At 47.5% G+C, this 18,274-nt stretch overlaps 1 protein-coding gene across 1 annotated transcript in view; it reads left to right on the plus strand.

Annotated features, from left to right (window-relative positions):
• GGA2 (golgi associated, gamma adaptin ear containing, ARF binding protein 2) overlaps nucleotides 1-17,658 on the plus strand; it is a 30,535-nt gene extending 12,877 nt beyond the window's left edge. Inside the window, exons 6-17 of the mRNA XM_027609953.2 lie at nucleotides 543-646; nucleotides 1,989-2,069; nucleotides 2,581-2,718; nucleotides 6,037-6,118; nucleotides 8,088-8,213; nucleotides 8,958-9,080; nucleotides 9,805-9,833; nucleotides 10,211-10,344; nucleotides 12,587-12,744; nucleotides 15,385-15,554; nucleotides 16,564-16,674; nucleotides 17,187-17,658. Coding sequence (XP_027465754.1) covers nucleotides 543-646; nucleotides 1,989-2,069; nucleotides 2,581-2,718; nucleotides 6,037-6,118; nucleotides 8,088-8,213; nucleotides 8,958-9,080; nucleotides 9,805-9,833; nucleotides 10,211-10,344; nucleotides 12,587-12,744; nucleotides 15,385-15,554; nucleotides 16,564-16,674; nucleotides 17,187-17,297 — 1,367 coding nt within the window. The 3' untranslated portion in view covers nucleotides 17,298-17,658. The remainder of the gene's footprint in view (nucleotides 1-542; nucleotides 647-1,988; nucleotides 2,070-2,580; nucleotides 2,719-6,036; nucleotides 6,119-8,087; nucleotides 8,214-8,957; nucleotides 9,081-9,804; nucleotides 9,834-10,210; nucleotides 10,345-12,586; nucleotides 12,745-15,384; nucleotides 15,555-16,563; nucleotides 16,675-17,186) is intronic.
• Nucleotides 17,659-18,274: the final 616 nt, after the last annotated feature.

Here is an 18,274-nt window from a genome sequence, read left to right on the forward strand (position 1 = left end):
GGTGATCTCCACTCTCTGGTGGATTCAGGAAAAGTGGTGGATTTGTAGGTTGTCCAGTGTCGTGTTGTCGGGGTTGGAGTCATGCAGTTCATGCCTTTCTGTGTCCTGTGTGGGAGCTGGGAGTCCGTAGAACTCTGTAGAAGAAGGAACCTGGATTCAGGATAGACTATTTTTCCCTGGCACAAGTACTCACTGTTGTCGAGAGGGTCATGGATCCTACAGTAACTTCTGGGCCCTGGGAGGTTACGTACCTGTATGTAATGATCAGTATTTTTATAGCATGAGGCCCATGGCCCACAAGCCCTAGGATCTGGTGCTGATCTCAGTTGGTTCTGATGTCCATGTCTTTGTGCTGGTTCCTTGGAGTCTCCTGAGGGAGGTTGCAGAGCCTTGGTCATACCCTCAGTCTATCCCTTTAAGGTCATTGATCGTGTTTGTGCAGTGGGACATCAGGAACTGGGAGTTTCTGGACTTGATGCTGCATCCTACTGAAGTCAGTGGCTACCCTTAGCCGTATCTTAATTTCACGAATTGTGTTTTAGGAATCGTAAAGCAAGACCCTAAACTACCAATGGATAAAATTTTGCCTCCACCTTCTCCCTGGCCCAAGAGCTCTATCTTCGATGCCGATGAAGAAAAGTCCAAGGTAAAGAGCCCCTTCCTGACCTTGGTGGCCGACCTAGAATCTGATCTGACCCCTTCTTTTAGGGACTCTACTGAAATATCCCCTGGGGTGTTCTCTGATCCCTGAACCAAAGTTGGGGGGAATGTGGGGAGGTGGGTCAGTGAGTTCTCTCTGGAGCAGGCTCTTAGAGTTAAGTAGCATAAGGTCTGGATGTTTTCCTCATGGATGAGCCAAATAGGAAATGCCATGTTCTTTGTACCCTCCACCTACCGTACAAGCATTCCTGAGGGAAACAAGGTACAAAAGGATAACCCCAGTGGGCGAGGGGGATGCTCGGTCGTATCCAGTGTATGTGTGGTATTAGGGGAAGATGGTGGAAAGAATTGGTTATATTTTGGCTCAGTTTTTTTTTTTTTTTTTTTTAGTGCCAGTAAGCCTGATCCTACCCATATTCCTTCTGCTACTGTCTCCCATAATTGTTGCTCCTCAGACATCAGGAAGGAGAGGGACAAAGACCTAGGGATAGCTGTAGAGTGCCTCTGAATGGGGAGAGGGCCCTTGAGCACTGGTGGTGGCCATGCTTTTGGACATTACTGTTCTTGGTCACTCAACAGGGTCTAGGAAATGAGTACCAGGGAAGCTCCAGGTGGTGTAGGAGTCTGGCTTGGGGACCCTCTGCCTCTGACTGCACCCCTTAGCTGCACCCTTCCCTTGGACTTTCCATGGGGTCAGGACGAGCAGGACTATGCTAGATTCTGGGCTGCCTTTCTCTCTGGCTCCTCTCCTGGTGCCTTACAGTGGGTGGGAAGAGGAGGGAGGGCATGGCCTTTGGAGAAAGAGTCCTGTGTCACCAGGGGCAAGCTACTGAGACACTCTGGGCTTCAGTATAGCCGTCTCTCCTGCCATCAGTGAAGGCTGAGTGACTCCCATGGGCACGGCGTTCTGCTAGATTACCGAGGTGTGTCACATCGGAGGGTGCCTGGCCCAGGACAGCCTCAGCATTAGTAACATTTTGGGCCAGATAATTTTGTTGTGGGCTGTCCTGTTGACTGTAGGGAGTTTATAGTGTCCTGGCCTCTACCTGCTAGATGCCATAGCACCTCAGTTGTGACAATCAGGTCTCCAGGCTTTGCCAGCTGTCTCCTGGGGGCTATCTCCTCCACCTTCCTACCCCGTTGAAAACCAGTGGTCTGTGGGGAGAGCCCTAATACCTCCATGGCCTCACTGTGAGGACTTGGTAGGAGAATGCATGGAAAGTGAGGCTCTATTATCCGTATTCTCCTGCTGCTGCTGCTGCTGTGGGCCATTTGACACGGGGGGTTTGGCGGGGGGAGTAGCCAAACTCTTCTTGTTCACTCCGCAGCTTCTGACGAGGCTTCTGAAGAGCAACCACCCTGAGGATCTTCAGGCTGCAAACAGGCTGATCAAGAATTTGGTCAAGGAGGTGGGCATTTTTCCACTGGGCTCTACAGAACCAGCGTTTTACACACGCGTGTATGTGCTGGAGGGCGTCGGTGCACAGTTGGCCAGGGAAAGGGATGGCCTCTGGGCCCAGAATGGGGACACAGCTCTGCGGGCTCCCTGAAGGGCAGCAGGATGGTGACTGGAAGCGGAAATCATGCTGTGTACTTCCCAAGTACTTTTATGCAAGAGCCCAAAGTATTTCATAGACCCCAGTTTCTGTCCCAGTGACAGAGTCCAGTTTGGGAATCTGGTTTTCAGAGGGATTAAAGCTGGTGGTACGAAGCAATAGATCACCTGGTCCCTGGACTGCATTGCCTTTTGCAGGAATTCTGGGCTCAGAGTGTTTTCTTCGCCCACTGAGTGAACACTCCCGCCCACTCAGTGTTCTAGTGACTTCCCTGAGCTCGCAGTGCAGTGCCTCCTTCCCATCCCTCGCTCAGGCATTATCTAGGGCTTCTGCTCCCTCACCTCCATCCTTTCTCTTCTAAAAGGAGCAAGAGAAATCCGAGAAGGCATCCAAGAGAGTCAGTGCTGTGGAGGAGGTACGGAGCCATGTGAAGGTGCTGCAGGAAATGCTGAGCATGTACCGCAGGCCGGGGCAGGCCCCACCAGACCAGGAGGCTTTGCAGGTACTGGTTTTAAAAAATAAATTCAAGTGGAATTGAGTGTAATTGACACATTAGAAATTGCACATATTTTAAGCATATTTGATGTGTTTTGACGTGTGTGTCCATGAAACCATCATCACAATCAAGATAGTAAACTTGTCCCTCACCCCCCAGAATTTCCTCATGCCCCTAGGTTATCCCTCCCCTCCTTTCCTGTCTTTCCATCCCCCAAGCAACCACTGCCTTGCTGTGTGGTCTGATTAGTTTATACTTCCTAGACTTTTTTGTATGAAGGGAGCAATACAGCTTTACTTCTTTCTCTATTTTTCTTTCTGGCTTCTTCCTCTTGGCATAATTGAGATCCATTCATGGCATGTGTATCAATAGCTTGCTTTTTATTGGGTGTATTCTGTTGTGTGTATTACAACATGTATATCCATCTTTTGATAGATATTGGGTTGTTTCCAGCTTTGGGTGATTATGAATTAAGCTGCTATAAACAATTGTGTATAGTTATATATAGGATTTTGTGTGAACATACATTTTTCTTGGGTATACGCCTAGGTGTGGGATTGCTGGGTCACATACTAAGTGTATAGTTAACTTTGAAAAATAGTTGGCCAGTTTCTTAAAGTGGTTGTGTCATTTTATGTAGCTAACAACATTACACAAGAATTCCAATTCCCCTCGAAAGCCTACACATCTCGAGGTCTTTTTTTTTTTTTTTTTTTAACACCTTTAGTGAGAATGTACATATCCTAAAAGCAGCCATCAACCCTAACTGGAAGAATTTAATCAGCCCTAAAAGAAGTCCTGTGCCCATTAGCAGGCACTCTCTGCCAACACCTCTTCCACCGGCTCCTGGCAACCACTGATCCATGTTCTGCATCTGCAGATTTTCCTCTTTGGACATTTTGTGTAAATTGAATCCTACAACATGTGGTCTTGAGTCTGGCTGCTCTCACTTAATGTTTGGAAGATTTCTCCATCTTGTAGCGTGTATCAGAACTTCATTCCTTTTTCTGGCTGAGTAACCTTCCATTGTATGGCTGCCTCATGTTTTGTCCGTTCATCAGTTGGGCATTTGGGTTTCCACTTTGGCTATTAGGAGTGATGCTGCAAACATCCATATACAAGTTTTCTTGTCTGTGAAACGTAAGCTTTTGATTTTCTTGAGTATAGATATCTAGAAATGGAATTGCCGGATCATCTGGTGGCTTCCTTTAACTTTCTGAGCAACTGCCAAGCTTTTTTGCCAAATCACTGTGGCATTTTACAATCCCACCAGCGATATATGAGGGTTCCAGTTCTCCATATCCTGCCAACACTTGTTACTGTCTGTCTTTTTGGTACTAGCTAGCTTAGTGGGTGTAAAGTGGTATCTCACTGTGGCTTTGAAATGTATTTCCCTGGTGACTTAAGTTGAGCTTTGTTTTCCTGTGTTTCTTGGCCGCTTGTGTGTCATCTTATCTGAAGAAATGTCTGTTCAGATCCTTTGCCCAGTTTTTAATTGGGTTGTCTTAGGTTTTGAATTCTTAAGGGTTCTTTACATATCCTGGATACCAGTCCTTTGTCAGACTTTCTCCTTTGATTTGGGGTTTGATTTGTCTCTTTTCTTCCGTCGCCGGTGCCCTCGCTGTCCTGGCTGGGCCACTGCCGCCCAGTGCAGACAGGTGGTGCTGGGACTGGAGTGCTGTCAGAGCCGGCTGCTCGGAGTCTTGTCCTTGAAGCTCTGCTGCTCTCCCTCCTTCTGCCAGCTACGTTTGTCTTCGCTGTCCACGTGCCAGCTTTTCATGCTTCTGTGCACAGGAAAGACGGCCTTCACGTAGCTCCTTAGTTTTCCTGTCCTTCCATCTCACTGGGTTAGCAGAAACAAACTAGTAGCTTTCCTGAGTCCAAATTCCTGAGAGAAAAATCGACTTGTCCAGCAAGGCTCCTGTATCTACCTCAGGTTGATCAGCTATAGCTGGGATTGGATAGAGTTACAGAGAAGATCATGCCGGCTCCTGGGGCCAGAGGGGACAGTACTCGGAAGGATTAGTGGGCTTGGGCCAGGCAGACTCTCCAAAGCCAGTTCCCTGAGGTGACTTTGTGCCAAAGCCCCTTGGCAAGGTTGGCATGCTGGGCTTCTATATAGCACAACTTTCCCCCACCCAAGATGATAAGCAGCTAGGAGACAGAAGAGACATAGCAGGAAATAAAACTTCATCTTTATAATGGGTAGAGCCTACTTTGGAAAAAGTGGCACATAAATATTCCAAGTGGCTTCCTAATACTGAAGCCGAATCAGGCAGGTTTACCTACCACGTAAGATAGCGTTGGCACACCACCGTTCTCCCCACAAGGGGCTTCCTTCTCTAAAACATAGAGCTGGTTGGAGCAGAGCCTAATATGGGCTTCCGTATAGGCAGGGAGCTCTCAAGAGCAAAGTGGCAGGAAGGGGCTCCTTCCTGCTTCCTCTCCCAGACTCCCCTAAGCAGATAGGTCATTTTGCCAGCCCTGGGGAAGGGGGCAGAGAGCACTACCGTCAGGGAGGACTGGAGTGTTAATTGGGCTCCCTCTCAAGGAAGGAAGCCTAACACATACAGAAGTTACGTCCTCAACACCTAGTATGTGGAGGGTGAAGTTGTCCAGAGCACTTTCCTGGGATGAGAGTGAGATTTCCCAGATGTTATTGGTGCGGACTGAGGTTTAGTCCTGGGAGAACACGCAGTGGGAATCAGGGAGTGTTGTTGGAAAAGTCTGATGACTGTCTTCCAACAGTTGGATGGAGAGTTTGGATGTTAGTTTTAAAGCAGGGTAGTTGTTTCAGGCTTCCATGTGGGGTTACCCCATTATTAAAGCTCTTATAGGGGTGCCTGGGTGGCTCAGTCAGTTAAGCATCTGCCTTCGGCTCAGATCATGATCTCGGGGTCCTGGGATTGAGTCCTGCATCGGGCTCCCTGCTCAGTGGGGAGTCTGCTTCTCCTTCTTCCACTGTACCCCCTCTTCCCCTCCCCACCCCGGCTCATGCTCATGCTCTCTCATGTGCTCTCAAAAATTTTAAAGAGTCTTAAAAACATAAAGCTCTTCTAGAGAGCAGGGAAAAGAGCTTGGAGAAGAGGTAATGCTGTACATGCTTAAAAGGTGGATTCTTAGGCCATCTGTTACCTTTTTAACTATTTTAAAAATTCTGGTAACTATAGCCCAAACTGTTTCTGACCCAGTAACGGCCGTGTCACTTCAAACCTGCAGTCATACATATGGGACAGACTAAGGAGACTCCAGAAGCGGCAGACTCCACTGTGTGCTTACTGGAGGCACCTGGGGCCCTGCTGCGAACCAGCTCTGTTTTCTCAGGTGGTGTACGAGCGTTGCGAGAAGCTGCGGCCCACCCTGTTCCGGCTGGCGAGTGATACCACAGATGACGACGATGCACTCGGTAAGGCCGTTCTTCTCTCGGCACAGCTGGGACACTGGAGGGCAGAACACACGTGCCCCTTCCTGCTGGGACACAGTGGTGCCAAGAGGCCGGACAGCATGGCTTTGGCTTTTGTGGCGATTGGGCTTTGGAAGGGCATGGCCTTAGAACTGATTTTCCGGGACAGTCTAGGCTTGAGCAAGCGATCATCAGCTGGTCTGAAAGCATAGAGACGGGTGGAAATGTGCCGGGAAGGTTAGGCACGAGGGAGATGCTGGAAGGAAGAGTAACTTCCACAGAAGTCTGAGGAACTGCTGCATCTCGAAGGTTTCACCAACCTAAGTGCCATCGGGGGCTGGGTCGCCAACCTAACTGACGCAGGCTGAGGAGGAAGGGCAGGGATAATGGTAGGGACAGCGGAGAATTTTAATACCTGTGCACAGAGATTAAAATCTTTTATACCTTTTGTTATGGACAATTTCAGGACATGTGCACAGAAATAGTGGGATAAATCCTATGTGCCCTTCACCTGTTGGTAATAGCTACCAGCTCATGGCCCATTTTTTTTCCTCTTGTTGCATGTATGCTGCTCTCACCCCCCATCGCTCATTCTCTTTGAAGCAAATTGCAAACATTCCAAGGTAATCGAATAGTCAGTCAGTGTTCAGATTTCCCTGGGCGTTTCTCTCTCTAAACATCTCTTGCTAACCCTCCCACCTCCGCCCCCCCCCCCTTTTTTAAGTTCTGAATCAGACTCATAAAAGCCATACTTTGCAATTGGTATTTTGTAAGTTTTTTTTAATGGATAACACCTTGGTTCTTTTTCTTATTAGATGAAAAACATGTCCTTTGACCAGCAGAGTTTCTCTAGGCCTCAATGTTCTGATGGCGTGCCCCATGATATTTAATGTTTTTCCGTATCTAATACTTCTTATAAATTCCTGATATTTCTTATAAATTGGATTAGGGGCTTGATCAGATTCAGGATCAGTTGGAGCGGGAATGTGGGGAGCAAGAACACTTCATGCGTGGTGTTAAGAGGCCCTTGGTTTCTGATTACCTCTTCGTGATTATGGTCTGAACCCATTATTTTTTCTGATTGCAGTGAGCTCAAAAACAATCATTTAAATTTTTAAGCAACTCACCCATGCTAACTAAAACATTTTGCCAGGTGAATTCAACCCCATGTTGCAGCTTATGCGTTAAGAAAATTGGCAGGGGCTAATTCACAAATGCTTGTGAAGTTTTTGAATCCAGTGCATATTTTATACTTATATACGACATTTCAGTTTGGATGGCAAGAGTTCATCAGGAATACTTGATCTGTATTTAGATTTTATGAAATTTACAGGTGAAAGCATACATTCATGTACCAATTTATTCCCTACACACTTAAAAAGCTTTCCAGTAAGTGAATAAAGTACCAAAAACTTTTTTCTTTTTCTTTTTTTTTAAGATTTTATTTGAGAGAGAGAGAGCACAAGCAGAGGGAGAAGCAGGCAGAGGGAGAGAGAGAAGCAGGTCCCCACTGAGCAGGGAGCCTGATGGGGGGCTCGATCCCAGGACTCTAGGATCATGACCTGAGTCGAAGGCAGCTGCTTAACCAACTGAGCCACCCAGGCGCCTCCCCCTGCCCCGAAAAACTCTTAATATTCACATGCACATTGACAAAACTGTTTTTAAGTTAATATTAAAGTTTTAGTTCCTTAGTGGAAGGGGACATGTTTCAAGTGTTGGCCATTGTGTTGGAAGGTACTGGAAACGGTGGTGAAGAAATTTGGTTCCTCCTGCATCTTGAGAGCTAGAAGTGTTGGGGATTAGGGCCTGAATAACTAGGTCTGCTGGGGGCCTGATCACATGATCCAGGGGCAGGAGGCATGGATATACTAAACCTGGTAGAGCTGTGTGACCGCTGCTTTCTGGAATGGCTTAAAAAACACTGAGATTGTTGGTAGCTAAACCAGGGGGTTCTCATTTTTCCCTCCTCCAGCGGAGATTCTCCAGGCAAATGACCTTCTCACCCAGGGAGTTCTGCTGTACAAACAGGTGATGGAGGGCCGAGTCATCTTTGGGAACACAGTGACCAGCTCAGTGGGAAACCTACCTGTCTCCAGAGGTATGTGCAAAGAAGCCTCTCCTTACATTCTGCCTGGGCATCCTGAAAATCCTGGAGAAGAAATGGATCCTCAGAATATTCTGGGTTGTGGTGTGGAAATGAGAGGCCTTGCCCTTTTTCCCTTCCCTTTGAGGGTTGGTTTTATGTAGCCAGCCTCTGCCACGTGTACCATCACGAACTGACTGGCAGGCTGGACCCTAGCTCTGGCTATCCACGGGAGCAGATTCGCTATATTGCGCCCAGGTTTTGATTCCTCTTCTCATGAATGCTTACTTTGAGGAGCTAGAAACCAAAAAAATGATCTGTTTTGGTGGTGCCTAGCAGGCTAGCTGCATCAGAATCATCTGGAATACTGGCTGAACTGCAGATTCTTAGGTTCTCAGCTCGGACCTTCTGAATCAAGACTGCTTAGAGCTTGGCCTGGGGGTTTGTGTTTTTATCAAGCGCTCCAGTGATTGTGATGAGTTGTTGTCAAAAGGCCTGTGAGCAGGAGACGTCCGCTGTGTTGCTGGCCAGGTTGAATGGACCCCTAGCAGAGGACACTGATTGCTGGGGTAGGAAAGCAGTCCTCTGGCTGCCTCCTATTCCAGATACCAGCTCAGGCTATACATCAAGCCATTCAGCGGGGGTGCATTAAGGGGGCGAGGTGATGTCTTCTGATTGGGAGGAGGCCTGTGGGAAGCTAATGGGCATTAAGGGGAGACTTTGCTCGCATCCTGACCTATTTTCCTGACCGTTCTCTAGTCTTTCAGAAACCAGCAGGTTGCGTGAAGAGCTGTCCTCTGATTGACCTGGAGGTGGACAATGAATCTGAGCAGGCCGGGACTGTGGCACCGTCTTTGCTTCACCAGGACCTGGCAGCCTTAGGTAAGGGTGGGTGTTTAGGGGGAGCAGGCACAGAATGGCCCTGACTCCCGGGGGGGGGGGGCGAGTAAGCTAGTTCCGCTTGAGGAGAATATGCCTATTTTCAGAGGGAGCTGGGTATACAGTAGTCCCCCACCTCGTCCACAATTTCAGTGACTCGCGGTCCAGAAGCAGATGATCCTCCTTCTGACATATGGTCAGAAGGTTAGTAGTAGCCTAGGGCTGCGTCCCATGCCTACGTCATTCACCTCACTTCATCTCATCACGTAGGCATTTTATCATCTCCCATCACAAGAAGACAAAGGGTGAGTACAGTATAATATATTTTGAGAGCAAGAGACCACATTCACAATTCTTACTACAGTATATTGTTGTTCTTATTATCCGTTACTGTGTCTAACTTACAAAGTAAAGTTAATCGTAGATATATATGTGCGGTGGGGGGGAACATAGTATATGGAGGGATTGCTACATCCGCCTTTTCAGGCATCCACCAGGGGTCTTAGAACGTATCCCCTAGTGGATAAGGGGGCACTACTATCCTGGGAAGTTCGGAGAGGTCCTCTTTGCATTTAGTCTCAGATTTGTCATGGATGAGTTGAATGATTTTGGGTAATTTGCTTTGCCTAGGCTTTCTAAATGTTCTAGAAAGGGTGAACAAGATAACAGTCTCCAGCTCCTGTCAGGTAGAGTTACTGGTGCACATCTTTCTGTTTCTTCCTTACAGGCCTCAGTGATGCTCCGCTTACCAACAAGGTAAGGAAGCTCTTCCTAGGGGCTGGAAGGGAGGTCCCTCAAACCTACGTTCATGAGGGCAGCACTGCCTGGGCGTGGGGGACGGGGCTATAGCATAGCCTGGTGGCGACTGTGGACCTGGAGGTCCAAAGCCTCTTCCTTACTTATGTTGTCTGGCTTGAACTCCCAGAGAGACACATTTTTCCCTCTGCTTGTACACCTACTCTCTCCAGTGGTATCCAGGCTCCCGCTTGCTGCAGGTCAGGTCAGGAGTCCTGTGCTCTCTTGCCCTTTTTCTCCTCCTGCTGCAGGAAATGCAGTAAGCCTGTGTCCTGGTGTCACCATGGCTCCTGGTCATTCATACCCTGGCCTTATTTTAGCCATTCTTCGTTTGACAGGTTGCCGGTCAGAATTGTTGTAAGGAAAAGAGGAATCCCCCAGCCAGCATGCTGCCAGGTGGTGGTGTTCAGAGCCCTTCTGCAGAAAGGAACTTGCTGGATCTCCTGTCCCTACAGCCATGTCCAGGGCCTCTGTGAGTCTTGTGGGCAAGGAAAGTAGAAGAAGGACTCCTGTGCATGCTTCCTGCTCCTTGCATGGGGGCCGGGCGAGGGGCCGTGTTGGTGTGCGAGAACATGGGGTGCACGTGGAGACAGAGACCCCTCTGCCGGGGGGCTGCTTCCTTCCTCCCAGGGGTTCCATACGTACTTCCCTTCTTTTCCTTTGACTCCCCATCCCAAGTCAGATGAAAAGACATGCTCTGGTTAGGACCTCTGCAAAGAGGTTGGTTTAAGGAGTAGCAGCAGTAGACGATGATGATGTGGTGGTCATAGGCTTTTTTTTTTTTTTTCCTGATTACAAGAAAGTTAAGCAAAATTTGATCACTAGAGAAATAGATAATATAGAAAGGCCCATTTATCACTCCCTAAAGATAATGCCCAGTGTTCCTTCTTTGCTTTTCTCTCTGTATGTAGTAATGCGTTATTGTTGTTTATTTTTTACACACATGGGGCCATAATTACAGACTGTTCTCCCGTGTTTGTTTTTCATATCGCATCTTTGGTACATGTCCGTATCAGTTTAGATAAATTTGTCTCATTCTGATAGTCGTAATAATCTATATGCATGTAATACTTATATATTTAGTCATTGTTCTCTTGTGGGTATTTATGTAGCTTTCAGTTCAGAGGCATTCGGAGTGTTGTTTTTTGTTTGTTTTCATTTTTGACAGAGAGAGAGCGAGAGCAGGAACACAAGCAGGGGGAGTGGGAGAGGGAGAAGCAGGCTTCCCGCGGAGCGAGGAGCCCGTTGCGGGGCTCGATCCCAGGACCCTGGGATCATGACCGGAGCTGAAGGCAGCCACTCAACGACTGAGCCACCCAGGCACCCCTCGGAGCATTTTTATAGTGTGGATTCCTAAAAGTAGAAGTGCTCTAAGGTGTGAGTCTAAACATGTGTATGTAGATCCTGCTGCTTTGCCTCTGGGAAGGTTGGAGTGGTTTGCCTTCCCGTGTACAGCCTGAGTGTGTCTGTGTCTGTGGTAGAGACACAAGGCCCTGGTGGACATGAAGATGTGCTGGGAGGTCATTCTTGTTTGCACCCAGAGGGGGTGTCTTTCCATTTACTCCTTCCAGCCACTCAGCACAGCAAGGGACTGGTAATCTTCCTGATTTGGGTGGGTTACTCTGCACTGTAGTTTTCAGTTTGTATTGAAAATGTTTTTGGAGCGCCCGGGTGGCTCAGTCGGTTAAGCATCTGACTCTTGATCTCAGCTCAGTTCTTGATCCCAGGGTTGTGAGTTCAAGCCCCGAGTTGGGCTCCTCGATGGGTGTGGAGCGTACTTTAAAAATGTCTTCAGGGGCGCCTGAGTGGCTCAATTGGTTGGATGGCTGCCTTTGGCTCAGGTCATGATCCTGGAGTCCCTGGATGGAGTCCCTGGATCGAGTCCCTGGATCGAGTCCCACATCGGGCTCCCTGCTCGGCGGGGAGTCTGCTTCTCCCTCTGACCCTCCCCCATCTCATGTGCTCTCTCTCAAATAAATAAATAAATTAATTAATTAAAAAAAAAAACCAAAACTCTGGAAAAAAAAGTTTTCAGGTTACATTCCAAATGGACAAAATCATGAAGTGTGAATGAAGTGGTCCGTGTAATTGGTGTTATCTTCCTAACTCCTGTTAACTCTGGTGACCCCATACAGGGAAACTTAACCTGACTGAGCAACTTGTCAGAGGCTGCCAGACAACTACAACCCTGATTACCTTAATAATAGCTCTGGTTTGGGGCACCTGGGTGGCTCAGTCATTAAGTTCTGCCTTCGGCTCAGGTCATGATCCCAGGGTCCTGGGATTGAGTCTTGCATCAGGCTCCCTGCTCCGCGGGAAGCCTGCTTCTCCCTCTCCCACTCCCCCTGCTTGTGTTCCCTCTCTCGCTGTGTCTTTCTGTCAAATAAATAAACAAAATCTTAAAATAATGATAATAGCTCTGGTTTATTGGGTCCTTATGTGTGCACTGTCCTCTCAATGTTTTCGTATATTTTCTCATTTAATTCTAATAACAACCCCATGAGGTAGATGCCAGATGATTTCCATCTTATGGATGAGAAAACTGAGGCGCAGGTGAAATTACCCATCTAAAGTCCTATTCCTCTAAAATACATGCACACATATGTATTTCTTTTTCTCCCCCTTCTTTATCTCATTCTTCAGAAAGCCTAATCAGATTCCTGGAATTGTCTATAATTTTTGCTAGTCTTGATATTTTTTTCATTTCTTTGCAGAAATTATGTTCCACAGAAGAGCATCCCTAAGGAAGTACCCCCCGGCACTAAGTCCTCTCCAGGTTGGTCCTGGGAAGCTGGACCATTGGCTTCTTCCCCATCCTCCCAGAATACACCTCTGGCTCAAGTGTTTGTCCCTTTGGAGTCTGTTAAGCCCAGTAAGTACAGTTTTACCTCCCCCGCCACCCCCCTGCTCTTAAATACCCAACTTTATCTGCTCCGGATTGGTAGGGGGTGGCTCTTAAACTGGGGAAGCTGAGTGGTAGAGATTTTGCCTGGGGGCAGAGGGTAAGGAGGTGGCTTCAGTCTCTTACCTACTATTTTTCATAAAGTTTGTGTCTTGGGGTTGACACTAAAAGTGAAGGATATTGGCAGGCAGACTTTAATTAGGGGGCTTGAGTCTGTTTTTGGACATGATGCTCACTCATTTGGAATTCAAGAAGGGAATGTCCAGTGTGGCAGAAATAACTCCGAAGAAGTGGGATTAGATGGAAAGGAAGAACTTGGCTGGTGACCCTCTTTGGTTGGGGGTCCTCATTAGAGCAGGAGAGCAGAGGTTCCCTCCTTATGAAGGAAGGCAGGAAGGTGACTGTGTACGGTTGGCACACTGGCATGTGAGCAGGAGACACCCAGGGTGCTTAGATATAGTATATTTAGAATGTTTTACAGCCTGCTTTGTTATTAAAAGCTATAGCATTTTTTCATGCTGTGAATTTGTTCTTCAAGACTTTTACTTTTTAAATGTCTCCATACATCATATAGTCATGGTACTGTCATTCATTTATTCAATTCCTTTTTTTTTTTTTTTTGAAGATTTTATTTCTTTATTTGACGCAGAGAGAGAGAGAGAGCAAGAGAGGGAACACAAGCAGGGGGAGTGGGAGAGGGAGAAGCAGGCTTCCCGCTGAGCAGGGAGCCTGATGCGGGGCTCGATCCCAGGACCCTGGGATCATGACCTGAGCCGAAGGCAGATGCTTAACGACTGAGCCACCCAGCTGCCCCTATTCAATTCCTTTCTTTATATTTAACTTTTTTAATTAAAAATTTGCGGGGGGGGGGCGCCTGGGTGGCTCAGTTGGTTGGGCGACTGCCTTCGGCTCAGGTCATGATCCTGGAGTCTGAGGATCGAGTCCCGCATCGGGCTCCCTGCTCAGCGGGGAGTCTGCTTCTCCCTGTGACCCTCTTCCTTCTCGTGCTCTCTATCTCTCATTCTCTCTCTCTCAAATAAATAAATAAAATCTTTAAAAAAAAAAAAAAAAAAAAAATTTGCGGGGGGGAGGGGGGCGTGCGCTTGAGTGGGGAGGGGCACAGGGAGAAGGAAAGAGAGACTCTTAAACAAGTTCCACACTCAGCATAGAGGCCAACGCCAGGCTCGATCTCACGACCCCAAGATTAGAACCTGAGTTGAAATCAAGTCACTTAACTGAGCCACCCAGGTGCCTTCATTTAATTCCTTTCTGAAGGATAATTTGTTTCTGGTTGTTTGCTGTTAAAAACTGCTACAGTGAACATCTCTGGACACTTGTGTTTTAAACTTTCCTGATTATTTCATCAGGATATATTCTTAGAAATGCTGGGTGTAGACATTTAAAATTTTGATCTGCGTGACCAAGACTCCTTCAGAAAGGTTGCCTCTTTCCCCATAAGCTCACCACCATCCCTCAAAAGGACTTTTAATCTAATCAGACTTTTAAATCTTTGACAGTCTCATTGTTAAACTATTGAACGTACATTTTGGTAGTGATGTTTGGCATGAGCTAAGGATCATCATTAAACATTTTTTCCCAGATTAGATAGTTGTCTGCTGCTTATCGAATCAGCCACTGATTTTGACGTAGATGTTCTAACATGTTGATTTCTCCCACTAGGTCTGTTCTGCATGCTTTGTTTCCTATCTCTCTGCTTGGTTATGTACTTACAAGTATTTATTGACGCAAATGGCCTTTCCTCCCTCTTCTTAAGTGGATAGTCTCATATCCCCCCACCCCCCATTTCCCTTAGAATCATTTCTTAGCTGAATTAATCCTTTTTAGGATTTCCATTGGAAGGTCATTAAACCTATTGACTTGAAGAGATCTGTGTCTTTATTGTTCTGTAAAATTAAGTGGCAAGAGATGTGTGTGTGTGTATGTAGTTATATAAAAGAGACCAAAAGGAAATAGGCCCAGATGTTAGCAATGCTTATTTCTGGGTAGGATTAATGGTGTCTTTTATATCATTATGATATCCTGTATTTTCTATAGTGTTCATAGTATTTTAGTCCTAATCCTATCTCCCTCAAAAAAAGTTCCTTTCTTAAAAAAGCAAACAAAAAAAAATAATATGCTGGGGCACCTGGGTGGCTCAGTCGGTTGAGCATCTGCCTTCAGCTCAGGTCATGATCCCAGAGTCCTGGGATTGAGCCCCACATCGGGCTCCCTGCTCAGTGTAGAGTCTGCTGCTGCTTCTCCCTCTGCTGCACTCCCCCTACCCCCCGCCCCCCGCTCATGCTATCTCTCTCTTGCTCACTCGCTCTATCTCAAATAAATAAAGTCTTTAAAAAAAACAAATGAGTAATGTGCTTTGGATGGTTGGATGGTGGGGAGCATTCAGTTTGAGGGGCCCTCGGAGTCCAGCTAGGAGTAGTGCGGGCTGGATTATGGCGGCACCAGAAGGTTGGGTGTGAGGAGGTCGGTCCAGGAGCCGTGCCGACGGTAGAAGCAGCAACAGCGGATGATAACACGCACATCTCTTTCAGGCGTGGCTGTTGGCGGCCTTGTGGTCATGTTAACCCTTTTGGTTGGGTCCTTCTCCACCAGGCAGCCTGCCGCCTCTTATCGTGTATGACCGGAATGGCTTCCGAATTTTGCTCCACTTTTCCCAGACGGGGGCCCCTGGCCATCCGGAGGTGCAGGTGTTGCTGTTGACCATGATGAGCACTGCCACCCAGCCTGTCTGGGACATCATGTTTCAAGTGGCTGTGCCCAAGGTGAGTCATCTGCTGGCCCACTCCTTTGAATTTTTCAGTAAAGCTAGCATTTTTGAGCGCCAGGTCCTTTACTAGGTCATGATCTTTTAGTTAGGTATAAGAGACACACTTTTCAAAGGAATTTAAGATCAAATGGGAGTTTTATTGGCTTGTTTAACTGGGGATTTCTGAATATCTGACTTCAGATGTGGCTGGATCCAGATAAGTTCTTAAAACGATTCCTTAAGAATTTCTTTCCACCTCTTAACTGCTTTCTTCTTTGGAGCCTATTCTCCAGCCGACTCCACACAGCATGAAAATGGCTACCAGCAGCTCCAGAGTTACATAGTCCTTACCCTCCTGAACCCTTTTTATCTTGGAAGGAAACTTCCACCTGGCATGAGGCATGTATATTGATTACCCAAGAAAGGGCCAGGATTGGCCCTATTGGCATTACTTGGATATCTGGGACCAGTACCTTGTGTTCAGGGATAATGAGGTACTCTGGCCAATGTAGATATTATGTCCATTCCTCTTCAAGGGAAGTAGGGCCCCCACTGATTAACAGCCATAAAGCTGTTACAATACAACAGCGTCACAATGAACAGGGAAAGGATGTCCTGGAAGGAAAGATTCAAGGTGGGCAAAAGTAAACATACACATTCTCTCATCTTCATGGTAGTGTGGGACATGTGTTATTGTTAATCTCTATTTTATAAACTTCTAGTCCAGGGCCCAGAAAGGTTAAGTATTTTGCCTGAGATCCCAGAGCTAGTAAGAAGCAGAATTAGAACTCAGCCCAAGGTATGCCCTAGCTCTTCATGCTGCCTCTCAGAAGCCAACTATTGACCACACAACGTCTGTTTATGGAAGGAAAGGACTTTTGGACCCTTTAATTATTTGGTGGGTGGAGTTCAAGTTTTCCTGCTTACCCAAACTCCCTCTTTGAAGCTCAACTTCATTAGGAACAAGTTAGATACTGGATTTTTCTCGCCCTCCCCTGCCCCCCCCCCCCCCCCCCCCGCCATAGTCCATGAGAGTGAAGCTGCAGCCGGCGTCCAGCTCCAAGCTCCCTGCATTCAGTCCGTTGACACCTCCTGCTGTGATCTCTCAGATGCTGTTGCTTGACAATCCACACAAAGTATGTTCTGGTAACTTTGATAGCAGGGGGATGGAGGGCCCCTGGACTGTAGGGAGGCAACGTGGTAGGTTGAAAGAGGTTTATTTGGGTCTTGCTCTAAAGTCTCTGGTTGGGAGTGGTGATGAGATTTTCCTCGCTGAGTCTGTTTTCTTCAGGGCTCATTGGAAGGAGATCTCTGACTGGGTTGCCATAGCTGGGAACTGAGAAAGTGACACGAACCCCTCGTACCATGAGTCCTCTGAAAGGGTGTGCCTGTCCTCATTAGCCGGTCTCTGAGTTGTGGTCCACTTCAGGACTGCAAAGCTGTGGGAGTTCTCCCAGGATGTATGGCTTGAGTTTGTCATCCCAGAGGGTCCTGGCCAGGTGTTCCTGTCATAGTTGTTTCAAGGCCTTATTGGCATGGAGTTAACATGATATGTTGTTCCTTGGTGACTGCTGGGTGGGTAAAAGCTCGTACACTGGGCTGGTCTCTGTGTCTCCCCACTAATTTAATGTCTTCTGTCTTTGCCCAGGAGCCCATCCGGTTACGGTATAAGCTGACATTCAACCAGGGTGGACAGCCTTTCAGCGAAGTAGGAGAAGTGAAAGACTTTCCAGATCTGGCGGTCTTGGGTGCAGCCTAACTTTTCACGAGACAGACCCTACCATTCGAGCTTAGGCCAATGTGAATTTTGCTGTCTAGCTAGGACTAATCATGGTGATTTAGTGCAGAGTGCCAAGAGTTCTATCCTGACTTCAGGCTCTGGACCCCAACCTCTGACTTATTCTGCAGATACTGTGTGTGTGTGTGTGTGTGTGTGTGTGTGTGTGTGTGTGTGTGTGTGTGTGTGTGTGTGTGTGTGTGTGTGTGTGTGTGTGTGTGTGTGTGTGTGTGTGTGTGGTGGGGGTTATGGGGGAGGGTAGAGCAGGGCTTGGGGTGTGGACAGTGTGGGAAATGCTAAAGCATTTCTGACAACCATCTGCTACAGTCATCTGTTTCTGCATGTTGGTGGACATGCAGATTGTGTGTGTGTGTGTGTGTGTGTGTGTGTGTGTGTGTGTGTGTGTGTGTGTGTGTGTGTGGTGGGGGGGGTTATGGGGGAGGGTAGAGCAGGGCTTGGGGTGTGGACAGTGTGGGAAATGCTAAAGCATTTCTGACAACCATCTGCTACAGTCATCTGTTTCTGCATGTTGGTGGACATGGATGTCCCCGCCTCAGTTGGAGGTTTTATAAGCCAAAGTTGTGTTGTTATGTTTTTTCCATGTATTGTTATCTTTTCATTCATCCACTCTGTGCCTTGTCAGCCTTTGAAAGTCTTGGCTGCTCCCAGGCTGCTGTTCTCAGGGACCTTAAAAGGGACCTGGTTGGTCTTGGGGCAGAGAGTATCTTCTAGGGCACTCTCTTCCAAGAAAGACCTTGTCTCCATTTCCATTAGAGAATGCTGCTTGCATGTGTTTGAGAAGATCTTCTAAATGGAATGCTTGTTGCACTGTTTGCCAGGCGAGGGGCTGCCACTAGACCAGAGGACCACACTGGGTGGGCCGATCATGTCCTTCACCACCGTGCCTTAGTATCACCCAGAGAGGACCTTCCAGGGCAGAGGGGAAAGCAGATCCCAGG

Source organism: Zalophus californianus, chromosome 10 (assembly GCF_009762305.2).
Source record: "Zalophus californianus isolate mZalCal1 chromosome 10, mZalCal1.pri.v2, whole genome shotgun sequence".
Lineage (NCBI taxonomy): Eukaryota > Metazoa > Chordata > Mammalia > Carnivora > Otariidae > Zalophus > Zalophus californianus.